The sequence below is a fragment of the Neopelma chrysocephalum genome, unplaced genomic scaffold (assembly GCF_003984885.1).
Source record: "Neopelma chrysocephalum unplaced genomic scaffold, ASM398488v2 Primary Assembly neopelma1_97, whole genome shotgun sequence".
Classification (NCBI taxonomy): domain Eukaryota; kingdom Metazoa; phylum Chordata; class Aves; order Passeriformes; family Pipridae; genus Neopelma; species Neopelma chrysocephalum.
The window spans coordinates 3,893,588-3,907,679 of record NW_020897760.1 but is presented as its reverse complement, the minus strand read 5'-3'; the positions used below and the strand labels follow the sequence as shown (position 1 = coordinate 3,907,679).

The following is a 14,092-nucleotide window of genomic DNA, read 5'->3' as shown; positions in this document are numbered from 1 at the left end:
TGCAGAATTTACGTTGAAGAGCTGAGGTTACTCTCTTAATAACAGAGATGGCCAGATGAGATGCTTTGTATTTATGCGCTTCTACAATGGGCTGGAGTAATTCTAATGCATCCTCATCTGTGGCGCAAAGTAGAGCTCCTCTCTTTACAGTTTGCCTAAAAGCAGCCTAGGCAAGATGACTCTGAATTTATGGTAGTTGTAATATTAGAGAGGTTACCATTATGTGTCTGTCTTTGTAAGGCACTAATTTTGTTCTGGCTGTGTCTTAAACTAAGTTTACTGAGTTCTCCAAGCAGGACAGAAGGATTTGTTTTGTGTTGTAGTGAGGATTATGCTGCCAAAGTGTGTCTTGTGTGTAACTCGGTGCATTGGAATGCTTGTAAGCAGTTACGTGGCTGCCTGAAGGTGGCCTCCCCAGGAGAACTGTGTGTTTGTGGGACTTGTTCAGGAATTGACTGAATGCAATTTAAAAAATTGTTTTATTTGATAACTGTAAATGGGTGTTGCTGATGAAGAAACATGAATTGCATTACAGCAAAGACAGACAGTAGCAGAGATGCAGTTTACTCAGGTTAAAAATCTGAGATAAGAATATGTATCTATATACTTCTATATTGTTTACCTAATTTACTGGTCTAGAGAGAAAGCAATCTGGTTGACTGCCTACGTTAAGAAACCAGAATTCCTTGCAAAAGATCAGGTTTCCTTAGCATATGTCAAACCAGTAAATCCCTTGCAACCCTGACCACCTTTTGGTTGAAATGCCATTAGGTCGGGCCTGTATAGGGGTTTCTGTGCAGGTTAAAAAAATAAAACAGCTGCATAACTTCTAAATCTCTCACCAAGTTTATTGACAGAATATTTAATTTTAAAACATGAACAGCCTTGTGTCACCCTTGTTTCTTGCAAGCACTGAGTTGTAGAACATTTGAGGAATGATCTACAAAATATATAGAGACAAACCCTGTGAAAGAAGAGTGTTTCACGAGTGGGAATTTGAGTTGCATACTTTTGCATTAATACAGATGAAAATGGTGTACACTATCTACAGAAGAAATCTAGTGTAAGAAATCACAGATTTACTCATAAAATGGTTCTAAAATCATGTCATTTTAATTAATTTTTTTCCTTTTAAAAATACTAACAGAGTTGACTGTTCTTTTGGATGTGGTGGTTTCTCATTTTAAGCCAGATGCTGTTGGGAGAATGTCTGGGCCACCAGTCAGGGAGTTTCCTTTCTATGAACCTGTACAACCCTGTTGTACAACTCTTCTTAGGTCACTGCTCCTCTACCTCTCACCTTATCTTGTATTTTTACCATTTTCCATTCATTCAAATAGTGACCTTTGGCTGAGGGTTCAGGAGCTTCCCCCTTTGCTGGCGAGTTGCATGGTGCCATCTGTACCCGGAGGGCATGCGACTGTCACCCCGGAGAGGCTGTTGGGTCCCCTCAAGCCGTGTTGATAGTGGGTCTTCAAATTTGAGAAGGAGCACTGGACCCAGTTCCTAATCTCATTATAGTAGCAAAGAAAGTTATCTTTCTTCTCACATCTTGAAAGATAAGATTTATAACAGCTTGAGGTCTTTGAGAAGCCCAGGTCATCTCTGTCTAGAAGGTGCTATGACCTTTCCCAAAGCTCTTCTCTGGCTGGATGAACCCAAACTGGGCCATTCTCCTGAGCAGTCCCCAGAGGAGATCTAGTGAAACAATGCAGATGGGGCAAGTGCTGATATTTAAACCATCATCACTGATGAGCGCAGGGTTAAATGCATCTGTGGCAGTTACATTGGGAACAGGTTTTCCTGTCTTCTCTAGCAGCCAACTGGTGGTATTTCTTCCTTTAAACTGGATATTTAGGAAATTAGGCTGGAACAAAGAGGGTAATACTGTGCACTGACCAAACCTGAGCTCTGTATGCTGCTGAATAGTCTTCAGAGGATGGAATTTTGCATCCTTGTTTGCCAAACTTGCTTTGAAGCTTATCAGTTTCCTCATCCATCTGTCACCCCTAATGCAAAAAACCACCATGGATAGTTGCTGTCCACTCTGTAGGAAGAGGCAAACAGCCACAAGATGTCAAAGATCATTAGAAAGATAAACTCAATTTTATGTGGTAGAATAGATCAACCACGTTTGATAGTGCCTTCCTGCAAAAGATTTATAGTAGCCCTCAGCTTGTGCTTGCATGTAAAATAAAGAGGATTAAAAAATAGGTGAAGGGAAGGAAGCTCAAGAGATACCTAGGCTTTAGGACAGGACATAGCCAAGGTGTATTGGAACAGCTTCATGTGTGATGTTTAAGTGGGGAAAAAACAGCCAGCAATTGAGTCAGCTGGAGTCCTCCTTGCCACATGCTTCTGTGTTTTTCTATTGTCGTGTCCTAGCAGGGCAGGTCTCCCCAAGATCTGTGGGCTCAGCCAAGACAAGGAGCTAAGTTCCTTGAAGCTGTGGCAGATGATGGATCAAGCCATATTCATATTAGCAGCAGGGAGCCTGAGGTCTTAGTGGCTATGCTGGTGTGAGAGTGGAGGCTGAGAACTGACTACTCTGCAGCTTAAAATCTGAAATGTAAAGAGTAGTGGTCTTGATCAAGAAGAGAGGGTTGCACAAATGGTTTCTCTCAAAAAGATAGAATTTCATTGTTTCATTTTCAGCCCTGGAGGGTTCACTTGTACAACTTCACTTTAGGTTGCGCATGGTTTCATTTACAAAAAGTTTTACTTGTGAAAAAAGATAGAAGGAAGACTATCTTTTCCCACACATTAGAGGACCTCCAGCCCTGTGGTTGTCTCTGGTCCCTGTTTTTTCTCTTAGTTGTTCACTCATTTGTTCTTGACATTAGCTGGAGAGCACTGGAGAGGCAGACATGTGTCTTTACCTCTTACTAAATGTTCCTGTATATCCAATTTCATCTGTTTAATTTGCAGCCCTGGGAGCATTTTGGAATTTCTTGCTTTTCTGCAGTATTTGCTGGGACATGACAGAGGCAGATACATGACACACTCAGCTTTGTACCTGGTTGGTGTTGTGGAAGAGGCTATTGTAATGTTAAGAGGAGTCATCTTTGAATTCTGGGCTCTGGGATTCTTTGAGCATTCTTATTTTGGAGGTACCTAAAATGTCTTATGTGATTTTTAATTGTAAATCCATTTTCCACCTTTAAAAGTCAAATAGAGAGTTGTCCTAAGTTTTAGCTGATACAGTGCAATGCATGGACTTTCTTTCTGACACAGCTATCTCCTGTCACTGAACTTCTTATTAGTTCAAAAGATGATGCATTGTGTGATGCAGAAACTATGAATTTGAATTCTGGTCTTTAGAAGTGAAAAAACTGAAGTGAGTGTCCTGTAGCTGATGTGCTATTTGGACAAGTCAATGTTAGGTCTTTTGTAGGAGTGGCAGAACCGCCCCAGTAGACATTTCGTGGCTGTAGCAGGAGAAAGCTTGAAGGGAGGAATAGCTAGGGTCTGCAGTGGTGGTTAATTAAAAAACATGCCTTTACAGGCATGTTGGGATTTGTAAGGTGTAGTTTTCACCCTTCTCCACTTTCATAATAAGAACTGAAGCACTGATGCATATTTTTGAGTATCCTATATGTTCTGTGCATTTTCTTCTAAAAGACATGATGTATTTGCAGTTTTCCAGTGGCAGTGATGACTATTGTCTTAATGTTCCTTAAAGTATTCATTCTGATGGCCAAAATTTAAGCTGTCACAATATGCAAATCCACTTGGTAAAAACAGGTTTTTTCTCTGTGGTTTTCATGCACTTGGATGTTTCTGGAACGTTTGAATTGCAAACCCATGAAAGGAATAGTAAGATATTTCACTAAATACTGCTATATATATGCATGTGTACATGTATATCCGCGAAGGACCTTGTCTCCCTCTTTGAACCATATGTTTCTGTATGAAGTGATAGGGTTTTCTTCCTGCCCTGCCAAAGTTACATCACATGAAATTACAGGTGTTTAGTTGCAACTACGTTACTTTCAAAATCTCTTCATTCCAGATGCTCAAATGTTCTCTGATTTGGTCCAGCAAACATTTTTAGTCACTCTAGCACTTAATGTTATGAAAAATCAATGATGTTACATACCTTAATAAGCAAGAGGATTGAGCTGTGACTTGAGCATGAGTTGAGTAGTTAGTGTCAGAACTATATTTCTGATTTTTTGAAATATTTCTTCTCAGAAGTAGATATAGGCTACTATAACTGTTACATACATCTGTGCCTGGATATGCAACATTAACAGAAAAGATATTTCTCATTAATTAAAAGATTCAGTCACTGATAAGAGTGTGATTGGATGTTAATCTGCCTAATATGATAATGGGTAAGAAACAGCAGACAGTCTGTTTTTAATAATGGAAAAAATATGCTCTTGTACAACATTCAACACTTTTAAAGCAAATTTTGAGCACATAATCTATATCAACCTTATACATATTTGTTGGAACAACTGAAACAGCAGTGTGCTATCAACATTATTCCCATACGAAATCCAAACCACAGCACTCTACCAATTACTAAGGAGAAAATTAACTCTATCCCAGCCTAAGCCAGGACAGTGAGCCTATGATACCTATCAGTTCTGTGTTTTCATATCTGAGCGTGGAGTTTTAAGTTGACATGTGATGGGATTTTTTTTTACTCTGTCAAGAGCATGTCTTTCTTAGAGCATGATAAAATTTTATAATACAAGAAAAAAGCGTGACATAATATTTTCATTTATGGGAATATGATAGTGATATAGCGAAAAGACTTATAGCAGGTCAAAAGTATTTAATGATCTCTATAGGCATTGACTTGTCGTTTATTTTATGGTTTCTTTACATTAACATTTTCTTTCCAGGAAGAAATTTACTACAAAGCAGCATTCATATTTGAAAGCTGCTGCAAGAAAATATAAAGCAGATGCAGTCACTTTATTAATAAAAGCCAATATAAAAATATATGTACTATATAAGTTGTACAATGTGATGGCTTTGATTCAGGACTTGCTGAAGTCAGTGATATCCTGTCATGGACTTTGGATGTTGAATCAAGCTTCTAATTCCTTGGATGTCTGAAACTGTAGATATTTTCTCACATGTTTTTTTTTTCTTTCCTTCTTTCCCTTTTAGGAAAGCTCTCCTTTTTATTGCAATATGTATAGCTGTGGGTGTTGCACAAGTACCCAAACAAGGTGAGAATGCTTTGTTTATAACAGGACATTTGTATAATATGTTACTAGATGAAAAGAGTAAATGGCTGTTGTTACTAATGACCTTAGGTTCAGTTCCTTAATTCATGTGACTTAAAGAAAATACCAGCTTACAGCATAATGAGAGCAAAAGTTTAAAGTAACCAGTTTGGAAAAGATGACCTTTTGAAAATTACTCAGATTTTCTGTCTATGAAATTGCTTACATATTTAAGCAAGCTTTTCATAAAAAAGAAGCCTTGTACAGTGAAAAGGCTTTGATTGTGTCTTCACTGCAAGTGGGTGTCCTTGGGGGTGGCAAGCTATGACTGAGTTACCTTTGCACTTAAGACTGCAGGCAAACTACTGCATATAATAAAGTCTTGGTCCAGGCTGGCATCACTAAAAAAATGTGAAATTTGGTATTCATTTGGCTTTGCATTCAGATGCAGATGTTAGTGAGGAAAAAAGGTTGCCTTGTTTTTAGTTTCTTTTTTAATCTGCCAGCTGTTATAACAGCACCAGATGTGCAGCTTGCTCTGGGAATAATAGCATCCTGAAGTGGTAGAGGCTAACATGCCATATAGTCATGTCTTATTTGCCATGAGAGTGGCAGCATCAGTTCTCTGCCATGTTCCTTCACTGTACAGGTGAAGCAAGAAATAGGTCATCCTTGGCTGATGTGTTAACTACAAATACTCATCTGAATACAAACAGCTGGGTTGTGTGGTTAAGACAAGACTCATTCCTGATAATGTTTTGTTAGAGCCCTTTGGGATATCTCAACACCATTATTCTCACCAATGCCTTTTTCCAGCTCCTCATTCCCAGATATTGGCAAAGCTTGTGTTTCCTTTCAGTTGTGGTTTTTTGTTTTGCTTTTTCCCCCAGTTGTCTTTGTAGTTATGCCTTCCATTAGTTGCCCGTTGTTTGCCTGGTAATATTGGTTGTTGATTTTTCACATCCGGCTCAATGGAGACCATACGCTTTTGTGATGATGGGATTTTCCCAGATTTTTCTAATAGCTGAGCCAAGTTCTCATCAGAGGAGGGGCAGTGCCATTAGATGTGTGTGGCCTGATCTGCTCCAGGCCTGCAGGGATGGAAAGGGAAGAGGCTGTTTTAGGGAGGCAGTTTGCAGTTTCCCGGTGCAGTGGGAGCAGGTGAGGGATGCCATAGGCAGGAGTGCAGGGATGGTTTTAGTGTCTTCATGCCTCCAGCCTACCCTCCTCCTCTGCAAAGAAATAAACTGTTTCTCTCACTTCTCATGTGCCTCAGCCTGAGAATAGTTTTTCTATCAAAGCTTCAGGCAAGGACTGTGAAGGCTACAGGACTGGGGGCACAGGGACACAAGCAAGTGTGTGCAGTCCAAGGCTTACTTGCCTCTTGGCTCAGAATACCTTCATGCACAGAGCTTTGCAGAAATGGGGTAAAGCTTCCAGTCTCACATGATTATATGGAATTATATTTCATTTTGTCACCATCAGAGAAAGGAACCTTATTTTTTTGTTATTTTGTTGTTTTTGTTATTGTTATTCAGTGGCATTTCTAGATAGCCATATGAGAAGCCTTACTGAATGGAAACTCTAGTGCACAAATGCCACATGCCATATATGACTTCATTTTCTTTAAGTTCTTGCTTGGGATAAAAATGATGCATTGAATCTTGATGCAACTTGCTGCCCATGGGTAAATTTGGCCCCTCTTGCACTATATTTGCATAGTGTGTAAAAGAGGTTGCAAAAAGCAACTCAGAGAACAGCAGACTGAGGAAACCTTCTCAAAAAAAAAAAAAAAAAAAGGAAAAAGAGCAGCTCAAGTATATCCTTCAGTCTCAGTTTATAAGCTGCAGAGCTAGCACTATTGCACTTGCAGTGCTTAGTGTTTGTCCAGGATCAGGATTGTCTGCCCATTAGGAACACGTTAACGCTTTGTTTTTTAAACTTTCTTGGCAGTTGTATTTTGAAAAAAAGATTGTTCTGCCAAATACGAAGATGCTAGCTAATGAACACTCCTCTCCTGGGCTGATGAGACAGCCTGATGCTTTACATGAGAAATTATGCCTTGTTTAGTTTGGTAGGCTGCTATTAATTGTGTTCAGTGAAATATATGTAAAGATACAGTCTCAGTCTTTAGGAAGAGTACTTTGAGTGTAGCTCAAGGACATGTGGAATCCATGTATCTTGTTAGCTTTCCTATGACGGCCACTTGACCAAGCGTCCAGGAGAGCACTGGTTGCAGCCAAGTATCTTAATTTATCCAATTGCAAATGCATCATCACTTAGAAAATGGGCAACCTGATGAGTACTCTCAGTTCTGATGGAGCCGATGAATGGCCCTTGTCTTTTCCTTACCCATATTGGTAAAGGGGAAGGGAGTAATGTGTGTATTAGGATTCCTGAAACAGAGAAAGCATCTCAGAGCTCCTGCCTTCAGAGTAGTCATGAGTATGGAGGAATGTGGGAAATGAACAAAAGGGACTGAATGAAATATGGGTGCGAAACAATCAAATAGTAAATCCCCTCATTCCTTCCCAGTTCTTTTGTGGGACTTTCTTTGTGCCACAAGAGAGTCAGAAGATTTTTTGCCAAAGCCCATGTTAGGTTTTCCTTCCCCTCATGATGCAGTAAGGCTGTGAATTTCTAAAGTCCTCCTAGGAGGTGGAAGGGGAAAGCGCTGGATACCAAAAACCTAAAACAACTTTTCCTTCAAGAAGCTGAGCTGTTACGATTTGGGGGACTAATGGGTTGAGTAAACAGTAAGTGAAGACAGATGTTTTGCAGGCATGGGTAAACAAAGAAAACTGACAACTGATAGGTAAAGAAAATAGTGGTTGTCATGCTGGGAGGAAAAAAGAGGATTGCCTGCTCCCAAAATCCTGTATGCTGCCAAGAGCTTCTGAAAGCCTTAAAATAAAATAAAAATACACGTTGGATCAGAAATTAAATGACTGGCCAAAAAAGTTTGGAACAGCCTTTTGGCTTGACAGTGGGTTAACAGGCAGCAAGTCAGCAAGGAATGATTAGTTTATACTTACTTCTTTAATGTCATTTTTCACATAACATTTATTTGTGTTTAGCTCTCTCAGGACCTGTCATTGTTCACAGAAATCTATTTGCAGGACATGGAGAATGTTTTATTCCTCATTATGCTCTCTGATGATTTTCCTTTATTTGATAACTTGTAAACTACATGCTGTTTTCAAATCAGAAGTGCCAAAAATTTGGCAGTTTTGCTTGCAGTTTGAGATTAGTAGTGATAGGCTTGAATGTCATTTCAAACTGACTACTTTAAGACAGTTTAACGTTTTTATTTTATACATCAATTTATAATATTTTGGACATATATCACATGCATTGTTATTTTTAAATACAAATATATCATTAACAATTTTTAAAAATACAAGTACTTGCCAAATATTTGAGGTTAGGATGTGATATTTAGGCACAACCTTAAGTTAGTTTATCGGCTGTTCTCCTCTGTGCAGTCAGCTGGCCCAGTCAGTGCACAGAAGTCCTGGAGCAGTGTGTTGAGACTTGGGGATTATTTGCATATGTAAGACTGCATTGCTCAGAGCACAGGACCTGTGTTTCTTCCTAACTTCCCCTTACAAGAGCAATGCAAGGACAACTTTCTCCTCCAGAGCTACAGGCAGACCAGGCAGGGCCGAGGTCCTGGGAAAGTGTGGTGGTTCATTAGCAGATGCATCGTGCTTCAAAGCTCTACTGTAACCTGACCTCTAGTATCAGCCTGACAGATAAAAATGCAGCCATAGTAAATTAATTGCTCTGAGGCAAAACATCTTGAGAAATTGGCGCACACGTGACTTTCTGCAAAGATGTGCTTTCTCCATACCTTCGTCTGCACTGGCTACTCTCCAGGATAATCTTGGCCCATCTATGAATCTCAAACATGACTAGAAACACTACAAGGTGTGTAATTAATTTTCAAGATGTACAGTGCATTCAGGTTGATACTTTTGGTTCCAATTTATAAACTACTCTCAAGGAAATCTCAGGCACTTTTCATAATTTATCACTGAAACTAAGCCAACATCTGTCTGTTCTTAAAATTTGCTATGAATACATTCACTAAACAGAGAAAAGGAAACTGGGAAAGGAGACCTTTTTTCCACTGAAAGAGTAAACATCCATTTGTTTCAGTTGCTCTCTTCTCTTAATATAGTAGAGAATCCTTAACTTTTCTTGTTTACTCTACATTTTTGTTGTGCCATTTAATAGCTTTGTTTACTTTATATAGGAACAATGTCCATAGTAAAAATACCCTCAGCTAAATGCTATAGAAAGTGACAGTGTCTGCCTGTCAGGCTTATTTGCTCAGTGGAATTATTAGATCCTACAAGTAATTTTTTGTATAAATGCTTCACTGAAATTGTTCCAGTTAGGGGTGGAAAAAGATGATACTGTACACTACTGTGCAATGCTGTGAAAACTAGTGTTCGGTTTACCTTTGTGCAAAAAACCAGAAAATTTAGATTAGAGAGCCCTTGAACTTATCTGTTCCTAGCTCCTGCTGAGATCATGGTCAATGCTGAAGTTAGTTCAGGTTGTTGGGTCCCATCCAATTGGGCTTTGAAAATCTCCAAGAATGGAGGTTACACAATGTCTCTGCCGCCCTGGTCCAGCACTTAAATACTTTTGTGGAGAGAAGGCTTTTTCTTTGTATGGAGCTGGAATTTCTTGTGTTGCAGCTTTTGCCTGTTACTCCTCAGCTTTTCTGTTTTCCCTATGGCCTCAAATTTAGATAATGGATGGTTTTAATTAGATTCCCCCAAACCTTCCACCTCAAGGCCAAGCAAATGTAGTTCCTTCAGCCTTTTCCCATATTTTAGCTCCCAACCTTCTTGTTCCTTATTTCCATGATTGCGTTTTGACTCAGTTTCTGAAGTATTTCAGTAATATCTTTCACAAGAACTCAGACAAACTGAGTTTTACTCAGTTTTACTAATCAATTGATACCCTAAATGCTGTCTTATTTTGTGACCCTACAGAAAGGCTGCTGGGCACGTGTTTAGCTCCTACTCAAGCCTTTGTAGTGTTTCAGCTGCATTATAAGGCACCTATCAGTATCTTTATGTTGTTCATCCTGAAGGAAGAAGGTGTCTATGCCCACCAACTCCAACATGCCTAAATCTGATGTAGGCAATACCAAATGAATTGGGTCACCTTGGACTGTTGATTTACCTAAAGCGTCTTTGATTTCTTACCCCAAGACAGATATGACTTCAGTTTATCAGGGGGCTAAATAACTGAAGGTGAAGATATTTAGCCAGACAAAAGATGGGGGCACTGTAAGGTCCAGGCTAAGGAAAATGTTAAAGGACAAAACTCACATTGTATAAGACAGTAGAAAATCCAACAATGAAAACACCACTGCCAATTTTACCCTGTAGGAAGATCTCTCCAGACTTCTATATACCAAAGCCAAATCTATAAGACATAAATCAGTAGGATAGTTGGCTTCTCTGTCTCCTTAATGTTTCCTGCTGTGGAGTGCACTCTTAATTCAATGTTTTGTCAGAGTAGCTACAGCCTTGTGTTCTTTAGGAGGACAGATAAGCCAGAATATGGGAGCGCTGCCCTTTGCGTCCTGACTATTCTTCTGTTTCCTTGCTCCTCACCACTCCCACTGCTGCAGAGTTCACCTCATCAGTACAAGTAAACAAGCGTGAAGGGAAAGGAGGCAGTAGTGGTGCACTCTGTTGCATCTCCCCTTCGAAAGATCTTTTGTTTTCTTTTAGTCTGACTAGCTAGCACAGATATATACAGTCATCTGGGAAAACAATTCCCTTGAAAGCCAGCTCTGTAATGGCACTGGGCCTTGCTTGGCTGATTGACATTCTGGTGAAAGCACAGCAATTCTTCCCAGGTACCAGCTGAATTACCCCTGCAACACGTAGTAGCTCCTTGGCAAGGCCTACCTTTGTATTTTGCTTTGAGCCAGTGACTCTCTTTTGGTGCTCTACTGGGGTGTTACTGTGTTATGAATAGTTTTTCCCTTCTTATAAACAAAGCAACTCTTCTCTCAAATGCTTTTATTCAAACTTTTCAGATAAAGAGAAAAAGCATAGTCTTATTGCAGAAGATTTTTTGCAGAAGAAAAAGTGAAAAAAAATGTAATTCTCTGCTCAAAGAATAAACAGAATTATCCAAATAAGTAAGAAACTAACCAAAACCTGTTCATTGATCCCTGTGAAAGTTTGAAGGGAGCGATTGGGGATTTCTCACTTTCATAAGTGAATTAACCTACAATGTGCATTGTGTGGGCCTTTCTGTGTATTTCTATTGTTTACTTGTGTTTTTTTTTAAGATGGAAATTTTTGTCTTGCTATAATTATTTGTTTGATTTATGTGAAAAATCAGTGTGCCTTGCCTTAGGGATTTGTTGGCCTTGCTGTGTGCAGAATATATGCTTTGGGAGGTACAGATTTGTTAAGATGTTGTGTGTACCTTTGTTTATATAGATCTGAATTTATGAGCTTATAAATGAAATTAACAGTATCCCTTTATTTCTTTTTACAGCAATAGATGTTCTTCATCAACTGGGCCTTGTGAAAGATGTTCAAGAGCCCTCAGAGACAACAGAGCCTTCTACATCATCTCTGTTACCTCAGGGTGTTCGTCTAACTGCATCGGGAGTTGTACTAACTAGTGATGCACGTATTGAGTCCCCCATCATTCAAGTTATACCATCAAACCTAGGGCATCAGTTCACCATATTGGTTGGGTTGTACTCTTACAGGGTCAATAATGCTTTCCTCTTCAGTATTAGGAACAAAAGTAGACTGCAGTTTGGTGTCCAGCTGCTGCCGAGAAAGGTAGCAGTGTACACTGGAGGGAAGCAGTCTGTATACTTCAGTTATAGTGTTCATAATGAACAGTGGCATTCATTTGCCATTGGCATTGGAGACAAGACTGTCTCAATATTTGCTGAGTGTGGAAAGAAGTACTATAGCAGTGAAGTACTTTCTGAAGTGGAGACGTTTGATTCGGATGGTGTATTTACCCTGGGAAGGATGAACTCTCAGTCTGTCAGCTTTGAAGGAGTTATATGTCAGCTAGATATTATTCCCTCTGCAGAAGCCTCTGCAAACTATTGTAAATATGTGAAACAGCAGTGTCGCCAGGCTGAAACGTATCGATCTCAGCCAGGAGCTCCACTTGTGTCAGATGGACTGGATATTTTTTCAAAGATGATCATTGATGAGGAACACCAGGAAGATATATCAGCTTATAGATGGAAGGAAGCATCAAACATGCCTGTTACCAATGTTGCTCAGATTCACTTTCTACCAGACGACTTTGAGGCAAGAAATGCCTCTGCATTGGAGTTTGCAGAGACCAAACCTCCATTGCTGGAAGCTTGGCCTGAAACAGAACTCGAGGAGAATGTCAATCCGCCTCTTCAGCAGCAGATGAGCAAAAAAAGAAACATCACTAAAACTCCTGCAGGACCAAATCCAGATAGTTCAGCTAATACCACAGAAGAAGCAGGCAGACAAAGTGAGCCTTCCCTGATCTCTCCTGTAAAACAGAGTAAAACTAAAAGCAAGGGAACAGAAAAAGCAAAACAGCATTTAGATGCACTGAACAAAAAGCAGCAAATCTTCAACACAACCCTGTACAGTTTGTCTGCTGAGCTCCCTCTGGATAATCAACTCAGCACAGGGCAGGAAGGTACACTTGATGCTGATGAGACTTATCATACAGAAAACAGTTACGAAATTGGTATTAATAATTATGCTTATGACTATGAAGATCTTGGCAAAATATTTGAAATGGGAAGTGTCAGAGGTCCAAAGGGGGAAACCGGACCTCCTGTAAGTTATCTTTATTACTCTTCTTACTATAATGCAGCAATATACATTTAACAGAGGCTTTGAAAGAAACCACTCAGAGCATGCCAAAGCTGTGACTGCAACTTCTCCCGGCTGTACTGTACAAATGTTTGTCCACCTTAAATATGTCTCTTTCTCGCATGTAATTTTGGTGTAAGTGTCATATATTTTTACTTACTGGAAGAATATAAAGACATTCAAGACATTCACATTCTGGTGAAGTGGTAGGTGACCCAGCCTTCTTTAAAATTTGGAATGCAGCTAGATGTTTATAACTGCTAATTACAGAGACCGTTCACTTAATAAAATTGCAGGCTAAATTCATACAGTTCACAAATACAGATGCTGATCCATGAAAAGAACAACCAGTCTGCTTGGAAGACTGACTCAATTTTCTTAGGTGAGCAATGCTATCCAAATTTTTAATACTAGAAAGTGACCAGTTGCAGAACCTAGTCTGGTAAAACCATTCATAGCCCAAGGATACTGGGATGCAAAATAGTTTTTAGAACAGTCTTTTGAGATTTTGCAGCATTTTTTCAGTTCATAGGGTAAGTGATTCCTGATACATTTGCAAATGCACAGTAGTGTTTCTAATAGAAACCAGTTTATCCTTTCCTTATTGTGTGCACAAGGCTGATAAACTTTTTAACAGATAAAAATGTGGGCAGTATATATGAAGCTACAGACCAGAAAGAACATCAGTTCTGCATAGCCTGGGGAGTATGATAGATTGTGCTTCATGCTTGTGTGAGCTTTTGGTTAAATTTTTTAAACCATAACATGGAGTAAATAATTTCACTTGCCTTTTTTTTTTCTTTTTTTTTTGATTTGTGTAAGTGTTCATTTGTGTGGTTATTACTGGAAAGCAATTTAATGTGTTGAGCAGTTTCTAATATATATTTGAATAAGCCCACAAATTTATTGTGTTTATTCTTTCAGGACTGAAATATTTTTTCTTAAATTAGTCAACAATCAAGAACCTATTCAGAAGTTTAGTTTTTACTCTAAACAGGATCCAGGCACAAAGGGATTGTTGCACAATTGAAA

At 39.2% G+C, this 14,092-nt stretch overlaps 1 protein-coding gene across 1 annotated transcript in view; it reads left to right on the top strand.

The window, feature by feature from the left end:
- The window catches only part of COL24A1 (collagen type XXIV alpha 1 chain), a 133,767-nt gene that overhangs the window by 5,519 nt on the left and 114,156 nt on the right, over nt 1-14,092 (top strand). The window contains exons 4-6 of the mRNA XM_027694196.1: nt 2,386-2,519; nt 5,128-5,189; nt 11,727-13,024. Of these exons, the coding sequence (XP_027549997.1) occupies nt 2,386-2,519; nt 5,128-5,189; nt 11,727-13,024 (1,494 nt within the window). The remainder of the gene's footprint in view (nt 1-2,385; nt 2,520-5,127; nt 5,190-11,726; nt 13,025-14,092) is intronic.